Source organism: Agrilus planipennis, unplaced genomic scaffold (assembly GCF_000699045.2).
Source record: "Agrilus planipennis isolate EAB-ADULT unplaced genomic scaffold, Apla_2.0 scaffold149, whole genome shotgun sequence".
Taxonomy (NCBI): Eukaryota; Metazoa; Arthropoda; class Insecta; order Coleoptera; family Buprestidae; genus Agrilus; species Agrilus planipennis.
This window is the reverse complement of record NW_020438906.1, coordinates 22397-41794: the sequence shown is the minus strand read 5'-3', so window position 1 is coordinate 41794 and position 19398 is coordinate 22397. Positions and strand designations below refer to the sequence as shown.

The 19398-nt window shown below is 32.3% G+C and overlaps 4 protein-coding genes across 5 annotated transcripts in view; 1 reads left to right on the top strand and 3 right to left on the bottom strand.

Moving 5' to 3' along the window:
- Window positions 1-589: 589 nt before the first annotated feature.
- LOC108736424 (phosphatidylinositide phosphatase SAC1) lies at window positions 590-2820 on the bottom strand. The gene is made up of 2 exons (XM_018468843.1): window positions 2510-2820; window positions 590-2443 (listed from the first exon to the last, which is right to left on the bottom strand). The coding sequence occupies exons 1-2, from the start codon at window positions 2542-2544 to the stop codon at window positions 736-738; spliced, it is 1743 nt and encodes a 580-aa protein (XP_018324345.1). The 5' UTR covers window positions 2545-2820; the 3' UTR covers window positions 590-735.
- Window positions 2821-4603: 1783 nt separating this feature from the next.
- On the top strand, window positions 4604-6587 carry LOC108736435 (RNA helicase aquarius). Its single transcript, XM_018468871.1, has 6 exons — window positions 4604-4792; window positions 4854-4954; window positions 5012-5165; window positions 5227-5631; window positions 5692-5850; window positions 6501-6587. The coding sequence occupies exons 1-6, from the start codon at window positions 4625-4627 to the stop codon at window positions 6501-6503; spliced, it is 990 nt and encodes a 329-aa protein (XP_018324373.1). The 5' UTR covers window positions 4604-4624; the 3' UTR covers window positions 6504-6587.
- On the bottom strand, window positions 5949-9513 carry LOC108736433 (probable G-protein coupled receptor Mth-like 5). The gene is made up of 7 exons (XM_018468868.1): window positions 8818-9513; window positions 8532-8757; window positions 8184-8478; window positions 8043-8121; window positions 7809-7978; window positions 7606-7741; window positions 5949-6776 (listed from the first exon to the last, which is right to left on the bottom strand). The coding sequence occupies exons 1-7, from the start codon at window positions 9045-9047 to the stop codon at window positions 6497-6499; spliced, it is 1416 nt and encodes a 471-aa protein (XP_018324370.1). The 5' UTR covers window positions 9048-9513; the 3' UTR covers window positions 5949-6496.
- A 161-nt stretch (window positions 9514-9674) lies between these two features.
- Window positions 9675-19398, bottom strand: part of LOC108736434 (G-protein coupled receptor Mth2-like) — an 11708-nt gene continuing 1984 nt past the window's right edge. For both annotated transcript variants that reach the window (XM_018468869.1, XM_018468870.1), the window contains exons 2-8: window positions 18582-18848; window positions 18308-18500; window positions 17041-17225; window positions 14167-14318; window positions 11245-11392; window positions 9988-10092; window positions 9675-9927 (exon numbers count right to left, since the gene is read on the bottom strand). In XM_018468869.1, the coding sequence (XP_018324371.1) occupies window positions 9732-9927; window positions 9988-10092; window positions 11245-11392; window positions 14167-14318; window positions 17041-17225; window positions 18308-18500; window positions 18582-18844 (1242 nt within the window). In that variant the 5' untranslated portion in view covers window positions 18845-18848 and the 3' untranslated portion in view covers window positions 9675-9731. The remainder of the gene's footprint in view (window positions 9928-9987; window positions 10093-11244; window positions 11393-14166; window positions 14319-17040; window positions 17226-18307; window positions 18501-18581; window positions 18849-19398) is intronic.

The following is a 19398-nucleotide window of genomic DNA, read 5'->3' as shown; positions in this document are numbered from 1 at the left end:
TATTATTACTATTAATTGTAATAATTTATTTTGAGGGCCACCAGCCTGAAATGAATTACATACACCAGTTAACATTTTTTGAATTTACGTCGTCTTTATCATTAGGAAATTCTTTTCTTTTTTTTTTTGTTAATGTAGTTCAGATTTTTAATACACTAAGTGAAATTTTGTAACTTGTTTGCTCTACTTTTTCTGCAATAAAGAAAAAAGTGGTGAAATAACTTGCCTTTATTACGTATTTATATTACAGTTGTAGTATTTTATGAATTTTTTAATTTGGCAGGAAAGTTTTGTCTGTTGGGTAGACTTTATTGTATTTATCACAGTAAAACGGAATGTTGCAGTTTTTGTAAATGAAAGGTAAGGAAAGTTTTATTTTAAATTAATGTAAAATTGTTTGGGAATAAATATTAATAATAAAATGTGACGTTGTCTAGGAGAGGAACTAGGTAGTTTTAATTTCAATTGTTTTTTGCTTTATATTTCCAGTGTATTTAATTGAATTATAATTGTGCTATTTTTCGCTATAACAAATAAGAATTCTCAGTCTTAATATTTACATATTTAATGCTAGAAATAAGAAGGTTGCTGTGAAATGAGATTTTTATTTATTAAGGAAATTAATATAATAATTACAATCATTAAATGATATTTCAGCTTAACTTACACCACTTATAATAATAATTTCTAAAGAATTGCAATTGCATTCGTGATCACGATTATTTAAATAATTTGCTAAGTGGAAGTGGTTAGCCTGGGGACATCGACGAATTCTGTACCATGTCGTAAGATAGCTGCGGACGTAGTAGCCACCATGCAACCCCAAAACAGAAGAAACAACAAGGACTCGCTGGAATGTTCTGAAGGTAACGTAGCACAGGCTACGAACATAGCAAAAGCAACAAGTAATACGGATGGCATCGTTACATACCTCCAGCCACGTTCAACTTTCAAGGGGTATTTTACTTTACAATTACCTAGAAACAAATCTATTGCATCTTGCCGAAATCCGTCACTGAAGTTGTTTTTATAATAACGAGTTAAGGAATTAATTCCATCATACAACATACCAACCCTTGTACGTTTACCAGTTCGCGTAAAATCTGTTTTCAGAGCACCCGTACCTGAATACTGAATGCTTATATAATCCGCGTTGTCAGCCCATACCTGTTTAAACAAATATTCAAAATTGGGGTAGTCTTCGGTCGTTTGTAAGGGTTGCAACACTCCCAGTTTTTTTAATACGTTTATCAGAGAACGGCGAGCTAAAATACTCTGAACGACGTTAGTACGATCAAGACAATCGATGCAGTTGGTACGGAAGACGCCCTCTTGTAAGGAAGCCAGAGATCCGTCTCTCATTAACAGAAAATATCCCATTTCGTCTTGGTCGTTAGCAACCCTATCAACTAAAATTGATAATCGGTCCCATCTCATGTGACGACATTCCTTATGAAAATCGAAAGGTTCGTAATGAACAGAGCTGAAGTTTAGACTCTTCACTGTATTCTCAAAATCTAATTGTAATTTTTCTTCCATCCCTTTATGATCGATTAAATCAATCAAAACCACTTTACCGTACATTAGAGTCAAAGATTCCAAATGTTTAGCGCAAACTTGCTTTGCAAGTTCCTGGTCTTCTTCTGTGATTTGAATTGGTGGTTTATACAAGAGATTGGGCGTTTGTCCCCAGAACAACGGGACGGAGCCTCTTAATTGTACAAAACTGTACCTGTCCCCTTCATATTCAACAATTTGTTCTGTTTCTACGAAGTTTCCTACATTTGCATTTTTATCAATACCTCTTTTAAACCATCTGGTTCCTGCTCGGTATATCGATCGTCTTGAAATTATAGACCAAGAAAAGCTTGCTGCATTTATTGTGCATATGTTTATAGACACAAAACCGTGAATTAATGGCAAACAGAATTTATGGTATACTGGGTCGTAAAAAGAGCTAAGTAAGTACTTATTCCAGATGAAACGTTGATCAGCACGTTCTAATAAGGACTGATTTAAGAATGTAGGGTCTGTTTCATGCAATCTTTGCATGGTATGTGATAAATCATATGTGTAACTGAAGTAAAAGTTTGGAGTGTTTAACACTTGTTCTACCATAGTGACATATGCTTGGTTGTCTTCTAATTGTTGTTGGTTTAAGTGTAAGGTGCTCCTTAGATAAGGTATAAGTTCGAAATTAGTTAAGCGCCAAATTGAGTGCCCAGCAATGTGACCTACATGTTCCCGGCCTGTTGCTACAATAAGGTAAGATCCTGCCAAAAGAGGGACACTTCCTAATAAACCATATATTACTTTCCATGTGCATGACGTCGGTATTGACTTGGTGTCGTTTTGTATGCTGAGAAGTTCAGAAATCCTGTCAATTATAAGCACAGCAGATGAAGACTTTGATTCTAAGTAAAACTTATCTTTAGTTATATATCTGTAATAAAAAAATTATTATACACTAAAAAGGAAGGAACTAATTTATTAAAGTATGAAAACTTACAAATTTATATCTTCGTGTACTTTAAAACTGTTCATTTTGTAAGTAAAAATTAAAAATTTGCTATATACAAATAACCTTCGAATTTAGAAAAGTAAATATTTATCCATTTATTTATGTGTCACTGCCTTCTGCACTACGCTGTAGACATCAACTACAAATCGCACATTTTCTTTTTAATTGTTTTATATGTTTTAGATTGCAGTCGGTATAATCAGTTAATTAAAAAAATAATTTACTTGTAAAATAAAAATTCTGTGTTGCTATGAAGTAAGCATTTTATTTAAATCGATTACTGTCAACGAGCTACTTATGTTTCCCACAATACAGAGCTGTATTCTCTGCTATAAAAGCTTCTATGAAGCAGGAGTACAACAGGAACAAAGTAGTTTTTAGAATTTGTAAGGTGTATTGCCAGATTTTCTTAAGTTCAGAACATGGGTCGAAAATTTAGAGCCAGCTAAATCAGCAGGGAGAAGGGTGTTTTTATTTACTTTTACATATATAAAATTGAGTGAATATTAATATGTAACACTCGATTTAACCAAATTAGTAAAGAAATGAATATATTTAACTAACTTAAATATCAATAATTTTTTAAATAATTGCTAATAACTAAAACAAAGAAAAATAGTCTAGCAAAAGTATCTGCTACTTTTGTGCCCATAGATAATGATGTACAATTTTACCATTTTTTCTTTGTGTATCTATTATATTTGATGTACATATAGCCGGTTTTTATTTCAGTCGTGTGAAAGTAGCACGCGATATAAATAATCTGCTAATTCAAACTTTACCAATACAGTTTACGTCGTTTGCGGATTCTAAATATGTAAGAAGCATAATTGTGCGTACACTAGTTATTTAAAAAAAGGAAAACTGATTCGGGACATCATAATTTAATTGATGTCAATTGATTGTTCGTCATTTGTGCTTGAAGATTGAGCGATTATGGTAATCGGAATTTGTCTTTATATTATTTATTAGTAATAACTACATATAATACTTAATTTTTCATTGAAATTATGGCACAGGGCCATTTGTTGTTTCATAGAAATAATATGATCATATGCATCGGCGTTTACTAATGGACATGCCTTAGCGGTCAGAATTGTGGTTTGTGGTACAACAAACGAAAGAGATGGAATGAAGTTTAGGACAATATCCATCTCTCTCACGATTTGCGTTGGCGTGTCATGAAAGAGATAGCACTAGTCCGAAACCATACGCCATCTCCCTCAGTTTTCGAGCCAAGAAATTATTACAATGACATACGGCTAAGGCACGTCCATCAATATATGTCTATGATAAATAATATGTATATTCCATAGATAATATATTCCTTATTTATGACCTTGCCTCAAGGACCATCTCAAAGATATGTCAAAGGCCAAAGATACTGTCAAAGATAGATATATTCAATCCTTTAATTATAATAATTTTTAATTGATATTACTAACACGCGTGCGCCATTGGTGAATGATAAATAATAGTATGTTCATACTAAAGCCATTGAAAAATTAAGTATTGTAATTATCATAGACATATATTAATGGACGTGGCTTAGCCGTATGTCGTTGTAATAATTTCTTGGCTCGAAAAGTGAGGGAGATGGCGTATGGTTTCGGACTAGTGCTATCTCTTTCATGACACGCTCACGCACTATCGTAAAAGAGATGGATATTGTCCGAAACTTCGTTCTGTCTCTTTCTTTTGTTGTACCACAATTCTGACCGCTAAGGAATGTACATTAGTAAACGTCGATGGTAATTATCACTAATATTCATACAAAAATTCCGGTTACCGTAATGGCTTACTCTTCAAGCACAAATGATGCACAATCGATTGTCGTCAATTAAATTATGATATTTTTATTAATTTTTGAATAAATCGATATTATTTCTGCCTGCATTCGAAACAATTTTCTTTTTTTTATCAAAACTGATGGACGCACTATTGCGCTACCTACAGATTTAGAACTAGCAAAGGACCGACAACTCATTTGCAGAGTTTAAATAAGACGATTATTGATATCGGGTGCCATATTCAAAGGATTGTTCACAAACATGTAATACAGCCATCAATTAGATCTACTCTCTTCTATGTTCTCTCTTGTCTATGGTTACAATTTACAACGGTTTTATATACTCAAAACAATTTGCGTTTTTTAATTTGCAAAGGTTCTACACTATTAATTTGGTTAATATAATGGTTCAGAGTAACGAAGAAGCGACTAAATTAGTAGCTCCTACAGTGGAGCAAATAAATGCTGATAGATTAACTCAGGTTGGTAAATAAAATGATTTCTATAGTATAACCTTAAAATTGCAAATTTTTGATTTTTAAGTTAGCGGAAAAATATTGGGCCCCCCATACATCCCATGAGCACCTACCTTTCGATTCAGATGTTGTGGAAGATATTTATTTGGTTGACATTAAGGGTAGCAAGTGTGTATTATGTTTATTTTTTGTATACGTTAGACTTACGTTTTGCGTTTATTTTAGCTTTTCAGTCCGTAGAATAATGGTTTTAGAATTCAGTCAGTATTTAGAGAACTTTTTATGGCCAAACTATGGCCCCAATGCAACCCATGCCCATATGATGTCAATAGTTGCAATGTTGAATGAAAAATTTCGTGAGAGAGTGCCTCCTTGGCAAGTAAGTGATTGTGGTTTTTCAACTCAGATTTATTTATTTCTGTAATTGTTTCTCCTCGCAGGTATTTAAGAAGAACCACGAATATTTTCCCAATTTCTTTCATCAAGTGTTGAAAGCATGTTTAGAAGATGAGTTGACAGTAACATTGAAAGAACAAACAGCTCTTTTAGTTTTCCTCAATCACTGTTTTAACAGTATGGAAGTTGCATTATGTAGAGAGCAAGTTAAAAGACTAGTTTCATTGTCAATGTGGGTTTCATTGCAACCTTCTCGAAGAGAACAAGAATTTAGGCAAAATCCTAGATGGAGAAAATACTGGCGTGCAATTCAGAAAAGGGATAAACAAGAAACCTCAGAACAGTTAGAAAAGCTCAATTGGGAAAGAACATTTTTACAAAAGCTTATTTTAAGGTTTCTTTCTATTTTGGAAACAATTCCATATGAGGGATTGCTATTAGTCGATAAGGTATTTTATTAATTTCAATGTTTTTACAGTTTTAATTGTTTTTATTATTATTTTTGCCAGCTTCATTACTGTGAACGATTTTTGGAGTTAATTACCGATTTGGAAGCTCTGTTGCCTACAAGAAGATTTTTCAATACTGTTCTTGATGATTGCCATTTGGTCGTTCGATGCCAATTATCGTCATTAATTAAAAGGCCAGAAGGTCATCTCTTCAGCCAGGTGAGTCTTTTGAGAATTACAATAAGTCTACATTCTCTATATGAACGATTTATTTTTTTTTTGTTATTGATGGGACAGAATAGATAGGAAAAATCGTATTCATATTTTTGTTACTTACTTTATTAATTAGTTTGGTATAATACAAAAAGTGTATATGTCAAATAATTATTAAGGCGAAAACACCTCTCATAATAATATAAACTTAATATACGTATAACTATGGTTTCATAGTTTAGGTTTTTTTTTAAAGTTTGAACTTGTACACAATATCATATAAAAACAGCTGCAATGTGCTTATAAAAATTAAGTAAATAGCCTTTGGAATGCCACAAAATAATAGGGAATGTACAAGATAAATATCAATCCTACCCACAAAATAATAGGAAATGTACAAGATAAATATCAATCCGATAATAGCTGCCTCTGTGCAATTAATTAAATATTTCGTTAGTTAACAATATTTGAGCTCACTAAAAATAAAACAAAATACAAATTATTTGTCAATGGCATAAAAGAACACGTTTTTCAGCTCGAAAACGAAATTTACAAATAACAAACCAATAAAAAGTCATGGCAAATATTTCTTTTAAATACAATAAATACTTCGAGATCTATTTCCTCCTTTCTAATGCAACTCTACTACTATTTAGTAAATTCCCGTGTTCATTGCGGTCATTTCGTCACCCCATTCGCATTCGGGCTCCGGTCGACAGCAAGAACAGGCACAAACGCTGTAACAGCACGTTTTTCTAATGAGGTATGACACGTGACGTTGATTGAAAACGCAAATGTACAAAATGAGCGGCCCCTGGAATGTGTTGACGATGACGTAACAGTAGACGAGACCGTCATACTTCGAAAAAGACAACAGGAAGAACAACCATGCTATGGTCATCTCCAAAAATAATAAAAGAAACATGCGAAAGCTGTAAAGAACAAAAACGCGACACTTAGCAAAACATGAAATGAACAATTCACAAGGAAAGTGGGGAAAGGGAAATACTCAATTAAAATTGTGTTAAACGTCACTGCTCTTGCTTTCCCTATTGATACTTCATCTTCAATCTTTGCACTTAATAGAAAAATAGTGAACAAATCAATCCTCCGAATTATTAACAAGAAAGAAGTTTTATTTTTTGAGAAATACGCAACTTAATCAAGTACAAAAATACTTATCAGAGCCCTTTTCCATATTCTGTTTTCGTCAGGTCTAGATACAGAGCATAGTTTAGTGCTTGCTTGGGTTATATATGTAATTTGGTATATTTTATGATAAGTGAATGATAAAAAATGACCTATTTTCTGGATTAAGATATAAATCCAATTAAAAATGAAAAAAATTATTAGTCGAAATTATTAAAAGCATTCATCACCCCTAGAAGACTTAAACACATTACAGAATACACAAGGCCCCAAAAAATTCTAAAAGAAGTTTAGCCACTGAGGTAAGAACATGATTTTTACCTTGATTCTGTGGGGTTAAGTTGGATACTATTTTTGGTAAGATTAATTTATATCAAAAATAGTGGAACTCAATTCAGTAAACACTAGAGTTACTACCAGACACCTCACAAGAGTATTTTAGAGCATCAGCACAGTTGAAGCTGTAGAAAAGCTCTAATATAAGATATAATAAAGTTCTAGTGGACAATTTAGGGATTCAGGAGGACCATTAGCAAAATTTAAATCATTATGAAGGAAAATATTAAAACAAAGCTACACATGCAGTTTAGATGAGTTTAAATTCTCCTTCACCTGTGTTTTAATTTGTGATGTATCCTGCCGTAAGTATTCATCCTGTTGAGTACTTTAACAGTGGCGGCGAAGAAAAATACGTTTACAAGAATTGTAAAAGCTACAGGTACAAAAAATATTATAATTCCTAAGGAACCTGAAGAAAAAAAATAATCAAAATTACGTATTTAGATTGAAGTAAACAGAAGCAAAAGGGTACTTACCTATTGCCTCTTGTTCTCCCTCAAATGTTAATCTTCTAACTTGAGGATAATCTAACGCAAAATGTCCAAAAACTGCAAGGAATCCCATGAGAATTGTACATGACCAAACATAAATTGAATAATAACAATATTTCTTTTTATCCGTTATCCTTAGGAACACGTTTCTGGATCTGTGATGAATATGAAACAATAATTAATATATAATCAGAAGAAATAAATGGCAATTTGATATACCTAAACGTTTTCCAAATGTAATATCCTAAGCTGTTGATCCAGAAGAAAGCTGCCAATAGGGCTATATAACAAACAATTTCTAAAAGTAAAAGTATTATTAAATTAAACCTTTACAATTACCACATAAATCAAAAACTGTACCTGCAATAATTATGCTAATATGATTGGTAAAAATTGTCAACAATCTGGTCATATCTGCTGCTTGATAAATGATAAGGCAAATTAGTAGAGTTGTGATTATGTTACCTACCAGATCTCTTAATGTGGGCATAATAAAGTAAACGATTGCAATTATAAGAAAACATGCTATGTTGACAGCATGTGTTACAGGATTGATTATATTGAGCAACAAAAATTTTGTACTTGTCCAGTCAGTTTTATGGTGTTCTGGGGCACAGACGAGGGCATATTCACTCACCAAATTTTCATCAATTCTCTATAACTTGTTTTATATGCATATATTTTTAACATAAATGTGCATAGGTTTACCTTTTCCAAGCAATATTTTCCTGGGACATAGTCTTGAAACATTAAACCTTTTGAGTTTTCTTGTTCTTCTTTCATTTCTTCTTTCTCCTCATCATTTTCTTTTTCAAAAAACAAATAATGGCGTAAGACACCATTTGGTAAAAGCTTAAGTACATCACTAGAATTTTGATAATGATAAATAGGCCATTTTTGTGTTGATCCACAGTCTGGATTACCATTTAATATTCTGAAACAGACATTCATTAATTTTATTTTGCTCTTATCATCTACCTTTGTATGGTTTTACTTGTATTCAATTCCTGTCAATAGTCTACCATCCTTAGATGTAAATGTTGGATACCACATAGTCTCATTAGTCTGATTTATGTGCGTGCAATGATTTTTGACCATTACTTCATATGACTCACAACACTTATTAACAGCAATAACAGGCTTTTCAGGTAGTTTTGGTCCTAGTTCGGCTGCCATGAGTGTCACATGTACAGATATTATAATTAACCCTCTAACTCGATACATTGTCTTCGTTTATTCAAGTTTATTCTGTTCTAACATTAAATCGATCCTTATCAATAATTAATACGTGTAGTTTCAATAAAATTCGAGCGGTCATTTGATACCTTGTAAGGGATATCACCTACATGAGTTTATCATTTCACTAACAGGCACTTGAGTTTATTATTATTGTACATTGTAAATAATCGTTTTTATTACCGGTTTTTAATTATTAATTAGTTACTTCTTATAATTATTTTGTTTGTGCGATTTTATTACTGTTTTGGTTCGTTAATTGTAAGGTTATGTTACAGCGCAAGCAAGAATGTAGTGTTTACCAACACTAAATATTACTAACGGATTTTACCTTTAAAAATGAACAATTTAAAAAAACAATTATTTAAATTTCTTTTTTAAATCGATTCACAATTCATTTAAAACTTTATTTGTGATATGTGTATAAAGCTGAATCTTAACTGTTTTGTATGTGTAATGTTAGTTTCCAGAGATGAATCATGGAATCTATGACCATGGATTCATGAAATCATCAAGTATCATAATTAATCAAAATTCATCATACATACACAGACATCATTTTGTTTTTTAGTAATTTTTTCAATTGTAATTTAAGAACATACAAAAAATACATGGTCATTTTTAGGACTTTATTTAACAAAAATGAAAAGCCGTGTTTCTAACTTTATAGGTTTATATGTAAGACTTGTTTTCTGGCACAAATGGCTGATTTCCATCCTCTTCGTCTATTACAGTACGACATTTTTGGGGACAATTAACACAGAAAAATCCAAACATACCTAAACCTCGCAAAGTTCGTTTTCTTAATATAACGAGTACCAGAAAGAGTAAAACTGCTTGAATAAAATCGTTAAAATAAATTACGTTCCTAAAACATAAATAAATTGATTAATTAAAATTTGGCCATAAAAAAAATAACACCACATACCAAACGTATTTCACGTATTCATGAATATCATTCATAAAAAATGCTAATGTCTCTATCATCCATGTAATACCCATTATAAGAAACATATAAAATATTAGTAAACATCTAGAAAGAAAGAAATGTTTAAAGTTGGAAACGAAATATTTCTGTTTAGGTGTCATCCACCTTTTTGGACCCCTCCCTCCCTCTTCGTCACGCTAAGTCAAACTTTTAACAAATATTATGTTACAAAAGCTAACCCCAATTCTTATAAACGACTTTTTGCGATAAAAAGTAGCAATGAAAATTTTAAGAACCACCAAGTTAAATAAAACGTCAAAGTAAAATTAATGAGCTGTGAAGTTTCACCATGTAGGGGGTTTGAACTTTGGTTTTCATCTGATTTTTTAATACTTAGGGTCAAATTTGTTCCATTTCTAATATTTAACAATTTCACCAAATCATATTTTGTAGATGTGTCTTGTACAATTAGTTATTTACTATTTTTTGAGCAACGCTACTTCTTTGTGAAGTGAAGTGAAGTGAACCAGTTCTTTCCCCCTATCAGTCATTATGAGCTCGAAACTGCATCATTGCTTGGGGTGATCACTTTTGTGAACAATACTATGACGTAGTAGCGGCCATCATTCTTTCCTAATTGTTGCCGTTGTCGGCCATCATTCTTTTTCAATTGTTGCCGCATTGTCACTGATGTCGGCCATTATGTTTTTTTAATAGACGTATTGTAATTAATGAATGAAATTTAAAGGAATTGTTATGCAACACATCATACACTTCAGCATAAGAAATTGCTGATAATAACTTTCATTTACGTAATACTACTTTGCCCTGTGCTGACAGCACTCATATTTTTTTTATACAATATTATTCGGGAATCCGAACCTCCTTAAATATTTCTCGGAAAACATATCGGATCTAATTTTTTCTGTTGGTAATTGATACTCTTAATTAGGTGTCGCATTCAGGGTCGGATCTTCCCTTAATGCTGCTATACTTTCAGAATACTTTTTGACTTTCCGTTATAAAAATTACTAATTTTTCAAAATTGGGAAGTTATTGATTTCGAGTATTCATTAGATCTAGACGTTTTAAAATCATAGCTAAAGCTCAAAAGCTACGCTAATCAGTTGATCCGTTCGAGAATATTGTTGACGAAAAGTTTTTTGAATCGCGTGCAGTAAATCGTGTCGTTATCGCACTGTGTGAAAGTGGCCTAAAGTTCGCACTGTTTGCAGCATGTCGCACAAGTTAACTCACTTGCATCGTAGAACTACTATTCTTCTTGTCACGTTATTGGGGTCCACGTCATTCCATAATTTTTTCACCGTATATAAAATAATGGCAGAAGTGGAAATTAACAAAATTAATACTGGGCCGTAGACAAAAACCATTGTGGACTTTGATCCTGTAAAATTACAAAAATGTCCATTTTATTGATAATTTTGTAATAGATAAAATACGAAAAATTCGTGTATCGTAAATTTAGCGACTTCTTTTAAATTATCTCATATAAACAAACTTCCCTTTGATACACCCGCGGACACCGTAAAAATGCCACCCCATTACCCATATTCTACGCAAAGTGGATGAGGGTTTAGAATACTTTTTGACTTTCCACTGTAAAAACTACTAGTTTTTCAAAATTGGGAGATTATTGATTTTAGACCGATTTTCGAAAATCGAGTATCCATCAGATCTTGGATGTTTTGAGATCAAAAGAAGCTAACGTTCAAAAAACTGCGCCGTATACCGTAAATCCTATCAAAATCAGTTGACCCATTCGAGAATATTGCTGACGAAAAATTTCGAAAAAAGTTGTGTTCTTTGGAAACAATATTCGAATCGTTAGTGAAATCGAGATTTGGTACTTAACCATCATGTCCAAATATTGAAAAAAAGTAATTTGAAACGATTATCGGATTTTTAAGCTCTAATAGCTTTACTTGTTAATTTACACTTTTTTAAAATATTTTCTAATAGCGTAAAAAAATCTCAAGTCAGGGCATTTGCCATTAGTGCCACTAGTGTAAATCCACCGCTGAATAGGTGTTTAGAGCAAGTTCGTCACTAAAATTGTAAGAAAGTTAAAAAAACTAATACAATTCATTGATTAAATGATTAGGAACAAACTTTTACCCGCGGTTTCACCCTCGTTGATACGTGTCAAAGATTATCGAAAATACAATAATTTCATGAATTTGTCCTGACCGAGATCATCAGGATGAAACTTAAGTTTCTAATTTTCCACCTTAAACATGCACTGTGTAAAATAACAAAAAATACCGTACTTCTTTATCGAGATGAAAAGAAAATTTTCTAAAAATTATTAAAAATCGCTTCAGAATTATCATGCTAGAAGACAGGCTATGTTCTTTAGTAATACTTAACATTGAAATCGAGGTCATGATGAAAATGGACATTACAAACATAATTTTTGTTTTTTCCCAAAAAAAAGGCAAAGAAAGTTTGCGTCCCCACTCATCTTAAAAGTAACTTATTTTTTAAAATTAGGTCAACCAGATTTGCTTTGTTTCACATTGTATACTTATGAATATGATGATTGTTTAAAATCATTTTTATTTCATAAAACGCAGGGAGGCTGTTTTAGTTTTACGCATAACAACAGAAAAAATGATAGAAAAATTAAAGAGCCCGGGAATAAGATGTAGGGAAGGAGCGAATATAAATATAGGATATGAATAATTAGAAGAACTATCTGATTTTCGGTACGTAGGAAGTCAGATAACTCAGGATGGAAGGAGCAGTAGAGATATAAAACAAAAAATAGCGTAGGGTCGAGTCGCTTTTATTAAAGAAGTCGCTTCTCTGCTTGTAACGGTTTATTTAGAAATTCGAAAAAGATTATTAGAGGTGTATGTCTGGAGTGCGGCGTTATTCGGGTGCGAAATATGGACGGTGGCTGCGGCGGAAAACAAACGGTTCCAAGCGTTCGACATGCGGTGTTATAGATGAATGATGAGGATACAGTGTATTGAGAATAAGGTAAAAAATGAGGAGGTATTAGAAAAATAGGAGAATAGAGGTCGCTATCAGGGGACAACAATGTTACAATTTGACTGGGTGCTCAGCAAAAAAAAGTTCTCATCATAATACTATAAATGACTTAAAAAAAAGGTCATTAATGAAAATAATTAGAAAAATCAAAAAAATCAAGTTCGGCTGCTCTCATCAAAATACTATAAATGACTAAAAAAAAATATCATTTCGGCTGTTCATTTACGAACTTGAACTGTTTGAACCGGGTTATTATCTGAATCGATTGGAATTGACCGGGTGCCCAACTCAATCGAGTGGGTGCCCGGGCACCCGTGGACCCCCCTTGTTGCGCCTCTGGTCGCTATGGAAGTCAATAAGAAGTAGGGGAAACAGGTTGGTGGGATACCTTCTCAGGCATGAAAAGCTAGTTAGAGACATATTAGAAGTAGAAACAGGAGTTAAGAGGAGTAGAGGTAGGCTTAGATTAAATTGCTGTTCGCAAATAGTTACGGGTGGGAAATGTGGGAAATGTGAAAATTAGCTAAGGATTTAAAAAAGTGGAGGTGCCTGTCCAACCAGGACTGGCGATCTTTTGATGATGATTTCATAATGTGAAAAACTTTCCTAAACATCGAAATTATTATTTTCTGTCTTTATCTATCAATTTTCATGTTTCTTCAATTGCTTTTATTCGTTTTGTTTATAAATTCATTCACAACTAGTCAACTACCTCAATTTCTACGTGTATGCTATTCACACTTTAGTAGATTTATTCACACTTTTAAAACTAGAAACTTTAAATCTATGATTAGACACATATAAGCTCAAATAGTCAAAGCTTTGTATTAAACATTTTTAAATTTTAGTAGACCTCCATCAGCAAGTTACACAGGGCCTGGAAAAATCTTAGTCCGGCCCTGCTTATATATAGAGAATATAAATAATAAGTACTTTGTTCGTGTTGTCTTTTCCTACCGTAAACAGTTCTGTTTAAAAACTGCAGTGTCGAAAAACTGATTATTGCCGTTGCGGTTGATGACAATCAATAGAAATTCAAATTGAAGAGGTATAGAGGATAGCAAAAATTCGAGTTAAAGGGTTTGAAATAAGCGTAAAACAATATTCGAGATAGAAAAGATTTCGAGTTACAGAAATTCGACAGTATATAGATTAAGTACTTACCAAACCAACATGTCATATGTAAATGATCCAAGACGTCCTCATCAATACCTGGATTGCGAGTCAAAAGGGCGGAAAGCAGCAAAATTATGGGCGTACCAAATCCATACACTGAGTATATTACGAACCATTTTACAGTGCTCCCGTAAAACATCCTATAATTACATAGAAAATATGTAATAGGTATTTTTAAAAATTTTATTTATTAAACAAACACGAACAAAATAATAACTCAATACAACACTAATGCACATTTTAACGCAGTAGTAGTTCATCGTTTTTTCTTCACAGTAATTGATAACTGAATATTTTATTTCTAATGTTTCCCCTTTTCAATTTCGTTCTTGAAATTTGGGAAAGATGAATTAAAAGTATCGGTGTGTGTTTTTATGTTTATTCGCAGCGGCTTTTTTAATCGATTTATTAAAAATAAGATTGTTAAGATTGATCAAAAACTATTTTTTCAGCGTTGATTATCCCTAAATCCTTATTTTCAGCAATTCTTTAACTATTAAATTATTTGTTGTAACTTGTGTAAGCTCTTATAAAAATATCACTTTATTTTGATGTATTTGCATTCAATTTGATTTCGTTTCATTTACATATTTCATCCATGTCCTTTTCTAATTCAGTAGCATCATTCAAACATAATTCTCTTAGGAATTTTAAAACCATCAGCGTACATATTTAAATTTTGCATTGTTACTTTGATTAGTTCAGTGATTTATAAAAACTGTAAAAAACAATAGCTAAAAGATAACACTGAGATTTCAGAGGGACATCACTAGAAGGACGTCACTTAAAAAACTGCAAATCTTATCATATTAATATGTATCGGTTAAATATTATTTCATTCATTTTAAATGATTTTGTATAACATCATAATATTCGGTTTTTTTTATATTATATTAATGGTTTACACTGTCAATGACAGTTTTTGTATCAGTTTAACTTGAATCAACCCACTAATTATTTTGGATACAATTTAATCTACGTTTCAGTAATTTTATATTTTATAACGTATACGAAAGGATGGACCTTGGCTGCAGATGCCTAAACATTGAATAGTATGAGTTCGCCAAAATAGTTTTGCAATTTTGTTGCTATTTTTTTCCCAAAAAAATGAGGTAAAAAAAAGGTAAAAAATGAAGCTATGTATTTAGGCAAAGGTTTTTTATTTATGTGAAACCAAGATAAATGAAAAATCTTTGCCCCATACATATCTTGATTTTTTACTGTACAGTTTTGCAATAATCTAACTTTAGATTTATAGGAAACTATAGGGTTGTTTGGAAAGTCATTTCGTTTTTTCCCGACAGAGGATTTAATTGTACAATGCTACACCCACCATATTCTCCAGACCTGGCACCATCGGATTATTATTTGTTCCGGTCACTCCAAAATTTTTTAGACGGTAAAACCTTCACCTCAAATGAGGAGGTCAAAAACTTCCTCGATCAGTTTTTTGCCATCAAAGACCAAAAAATTTATGAGCGTGGAATTATGCTACTACCAGAAAGATGGCAAAAAGTGTTGGACCAGAACGGTCAAAATATATAATTTAATAAAGTATTTGTTTATTATACGAAAACTGTCTTTCATTTCCACAAAAAAAAAACGAAATGACTTTCCGAACAACACTATAGGTTTTACCGTGGCTCGCTCGCATATTGATGTCCTAAATACGTGTCAATGGTGAAACGACCACATAAAACATTTTTTTTATTCCTCGGGAACAGTATTTGTTTATGGATAAAAGGTACCCTATTTCCTTTTCTATACCCTTTACAATGTGTGTACATGATGATCGGTTGGGTACTTAGGGTGTGAAATCACTCACATTCGCATTTATAATATGAGTTTTGATTAGGAAACAAATTATTTCTGACCGATCTACTACGAAAAAGTCATAAGCGAAAGTATAACAGTACAATTAGTTGCCGATAATACTATTTTTCTCATCAATTGGATCATATTCGATATTCTGCCATTTGCAAAATTTTTTTTATTGATTGCGGATCTCGGAAATTCGGAGCCCAATTAATTTTTCTTGATTGCCTTCTTTGCGTCACCTTGGATTAGCCTATGGCTGAGCCACTGTGAACAGCGAAATTTTGCGCGTCAAAATTTGGAAACTGTTAATGAAGGACTCGAAATTACGTCATTTCTTTCGATTTCACACAAACATATTTTCGTCAAAACATATGCGACCTTTGCCGCGCTTTTATCATATAAATTGACTTGAACCCAGTGGTGGATCTTCGAGATTTGGAGCCCCAAAAATACACAACTACAATAAGGGACCACTTGATGGGCACAGTGCATCATTTGCGCCACCTTAGATTTTTCGCTATAATTGTTATTTTTAGGGTTCCATATCTTAAAAGGAAAAAGGGGACTCTTACAGTCCGTTTGTCTGTACGTCGAGACCCTTTTTCTTACTAACGCTTGGAGTTATCAAGTTGAAATTAATATGAAACGCTCAGATTTGTAATCCCTTGATGCTGTGAAAAAATCAAACTCATATTTTGACAATCGTAAGGCAATCAAAACCTATAGGGTACTGCCGGTTGACATGAAATTTGACACGAAGCAATGTCTTGTAGCACAAGTAAAGGAAAAAATCCGAAAACCGTAAATTTGTAGTCACATCACAAAAAAAGTAATTATACTTTTAGGAAGTAATTATAATAGTGTAATTATACTTTTAGGAAGTAATTATAATAGTGTAATTATACTTTTAGGGACTGATTTTAGGGGGGAACTTAAGACATACTCAGAAAAAGAGGGACAAATCTTCGAGAGTCGATTTCTGTAACGGACGAACTATTTATAACACAAGTTTGTATGGAACCCTTATACAAAACGTATACTTACATAACTTTTTGCAAAACGTGAAAAGAAAGTATGTTCAGCCAGAAAAATGCTATTAACAAAAATAGATAAAGTCCTGTAACAGCATATACGCAATAATCTCCCGGAAAATCGTTGTATAATTGTAAAACTGCCATAATTGTGTAAGCCACTGTCAGTGAAAAGATTGTTATAATGATGCATTTACCCTGTAAAAGAAAAAAATTGAATGTAGTATAAAATTTTTCTATTGTACCACTAGTTGAACTCGTCCAAGTAATATTTTTGAAGTGAAACTTCTTTGAGAGTAAAATCTCAAGGCAATAAACCGACACGTTTCGCAACGTTTCGTCTCGCGAAGCGACAGGCTATGAGAATAGAAGGGCGCGCATGCGCATATCGGTATTACCGTCAGTAGTTAGTGACCGGCATCTCATATATTATAGTATAATGTATATTCATTATANAAATGACGTGAACAAATTTTTATTCCGGAATTCACTTCTTTGATACCTACTGCTTTCATCCAAGCTTCTATTAGTTTACTTTTTTCTCTAATTTTCCGAATATATTTTTTACATATATAAAACGGTTAGTTTTTATTGGAAATTAGTTAATGTAGGTGAAGGGTGAAGATCTATGTCTGAAGTGCAATTGCAGTTTTTCACTGAACATATTAACTTTTTATTTGATTTAACTTTAGAAGAAAACTTCGTCGACTCCATCATCAAAAAAACTTTTACTTTTTTAACGTGTTCCTATGTGAATTTTTCCCTCATTAAATTTATAAATTTTGCCACCAGATGGTGTATGACTGATCCCAATACTATAGTGCTAAATTAATGTTTTGGTTATATCTGTGCAGTTATATTACAGTAAGTGTATTACATTAAATGTTTATTTAACAACAATTAATATTTATTTAAGAGTGAGTATTATAGTGTGTTAATTCTAATTCCTTGTAGTTATTGATAGTTTACGGTTTCTTAAGAACTTGGAAAAAAAACGCAAGCGAAAAAAATTTGACCACTTTTTTGTTATTTGACCATTTTAATAAATAAATATAATAAAAACGTATTAAAGTAATACTCCTTAGGTGGACTAAAGATAAAATATGTTGAAAAATATAAATCCTGAAAATTCTTGTACTCTCTCTTTCACCAATCATTACTTATTCGTTATAAATGTGTAGAGATCGCCAAAGAAGTTTCACTTCTTTCACGTTTACTGAGTTGCACCTGTTTTTTTTTACTCTATCATTAGATGGAGCGGTTCAAATTAATATACTTACTAATAAATCTTTCAATGTTGGAACCGCTAAATAAATCAAAACAATTGCCAGTAGTAAAAAAAGAGCTATTGCAGAACATGTTGCTTTTATATAATACGATATGTTATTGGGATTATTTTCGGGGGCGGTTTTACATATTATAGCTGCCTCTTCTGATTCATCATCTGTTTCGTTAAGTCTTCCTAAGCAATACCTAAATTGTTTTTTAATATTACGAACATGAATTAAAAATGAAAGAATTTTTTAGGTCGATGTAATTTTTGAAGTTTCTTACATGTCTGGGACAACATAAATGTCTACGAAGTTTTCTAGTGTAATAATTAAATAGTTATGCTCGTCTAGGGTAAAATTATACGTAGATATGTCTTTCGGGTCCAAAATATACGTTTCTGCACATTTAAATTCTGCTACCAATTCCGTTTCGTCTGCACAAGTGCTGTTCATCGTTATCAAATTTTCACCTTCGCAACATTTTCTTCTTTCCATCATTTGTACAGATGAGATTATGAGGAGCTCAAGAATAATTGTCTTCCACATTTTTCTGAAAAATGAATAAAATAGTAATACGCGCCTAACACTGTTCTTAAAAAGATATTAGAATTATTTTTTGGTGGATCCTATAGGAAAGGGATGGCGAACCAATGGCACGCGTACCATTAGTGGCACGCGTACCATTAGTGGCACGCGACACAATATTTTGGGCACGTTACTAATATCAATCATAAAGTCTAGTTCAATATGGATCCAAAACTTTATTGAAACAAGGAAACTAATTGAAACAGAAAGATTGGCAGGTAATACAAATGAAAATGCTAATAACAAAATTTTGGAAACATGAACAACTTTTAATTGTTTGAAGAAGCTGGCTTATGCTATTTTAACAATGTTTTTTCCTCAACCTATGCCTGCGAGTCATTATTTTCAGAGATGAATAACATTAAAAACTCGGTTAGAAATCGTTTGACAGATAACTCCAGTTCAGCATGCATTCTGCTAAAAGTAACATCTTACAACCCTAACATAAGTTATTTGTCATCTAATCTGCAACAACAAAAGTAACACTAATTTTACTTTAATTTAAATTACACGTA

Coding starts and splice junctions, on each gene's coding strand:
- LOC108736435 (XM_018468871.1), top strand. CDS start 4,625: ATGGTTACAATTTACAACGGTTTTATATACTCAAAACAATTTGCGTTT. Junction 4,793..4,853: donor ATGCTGATAGATTAACTCAG/GTTGGTAAATAA, acceptor TTGATTTTTAAG/TTAGCGGAAAAATATTGGGC. Junction 5,166..5,226: donor AGAGAGTGCCTCCTTGGCAA/GTAAGTGATTGT, acceptor TTCTCCTCGCAG/GTATTTAAGAAGAACCACGA.
- LOC108736424 (XM_018468843.1), bottom strand. CDS start 2,544: ATGAACAGTTTTAAAGTACACGAAGATATAAATTT. Junction 2,444..2,509: donor GTACACGAAGATATAAATTT/GTAAGTTTTCAT, acceptor TTTTTATTACAG/ATATATAACTAAAGATAAGT.
- LOC108736433 (XM_018468868.1), bottom strand. CDS start 9,047: ATGTATCGAGTTAGAGGGTTAATTATAATATCTGTACATGTGACACTC. Junction 8,122..8,183: donor TATTAGCATAATTATTGCAG/GTACAGTTTTTG, acceptor TTTTACTTTTAG/AAATTGTTTGTTATATAGCC. Junction 6,777..7,605: donor CATCACAAATTAAAACACAG/GTGAAGGAGAAT, acceptor TGTTCTTTACAG/CTTTCGCATGTTTCTTTTAT.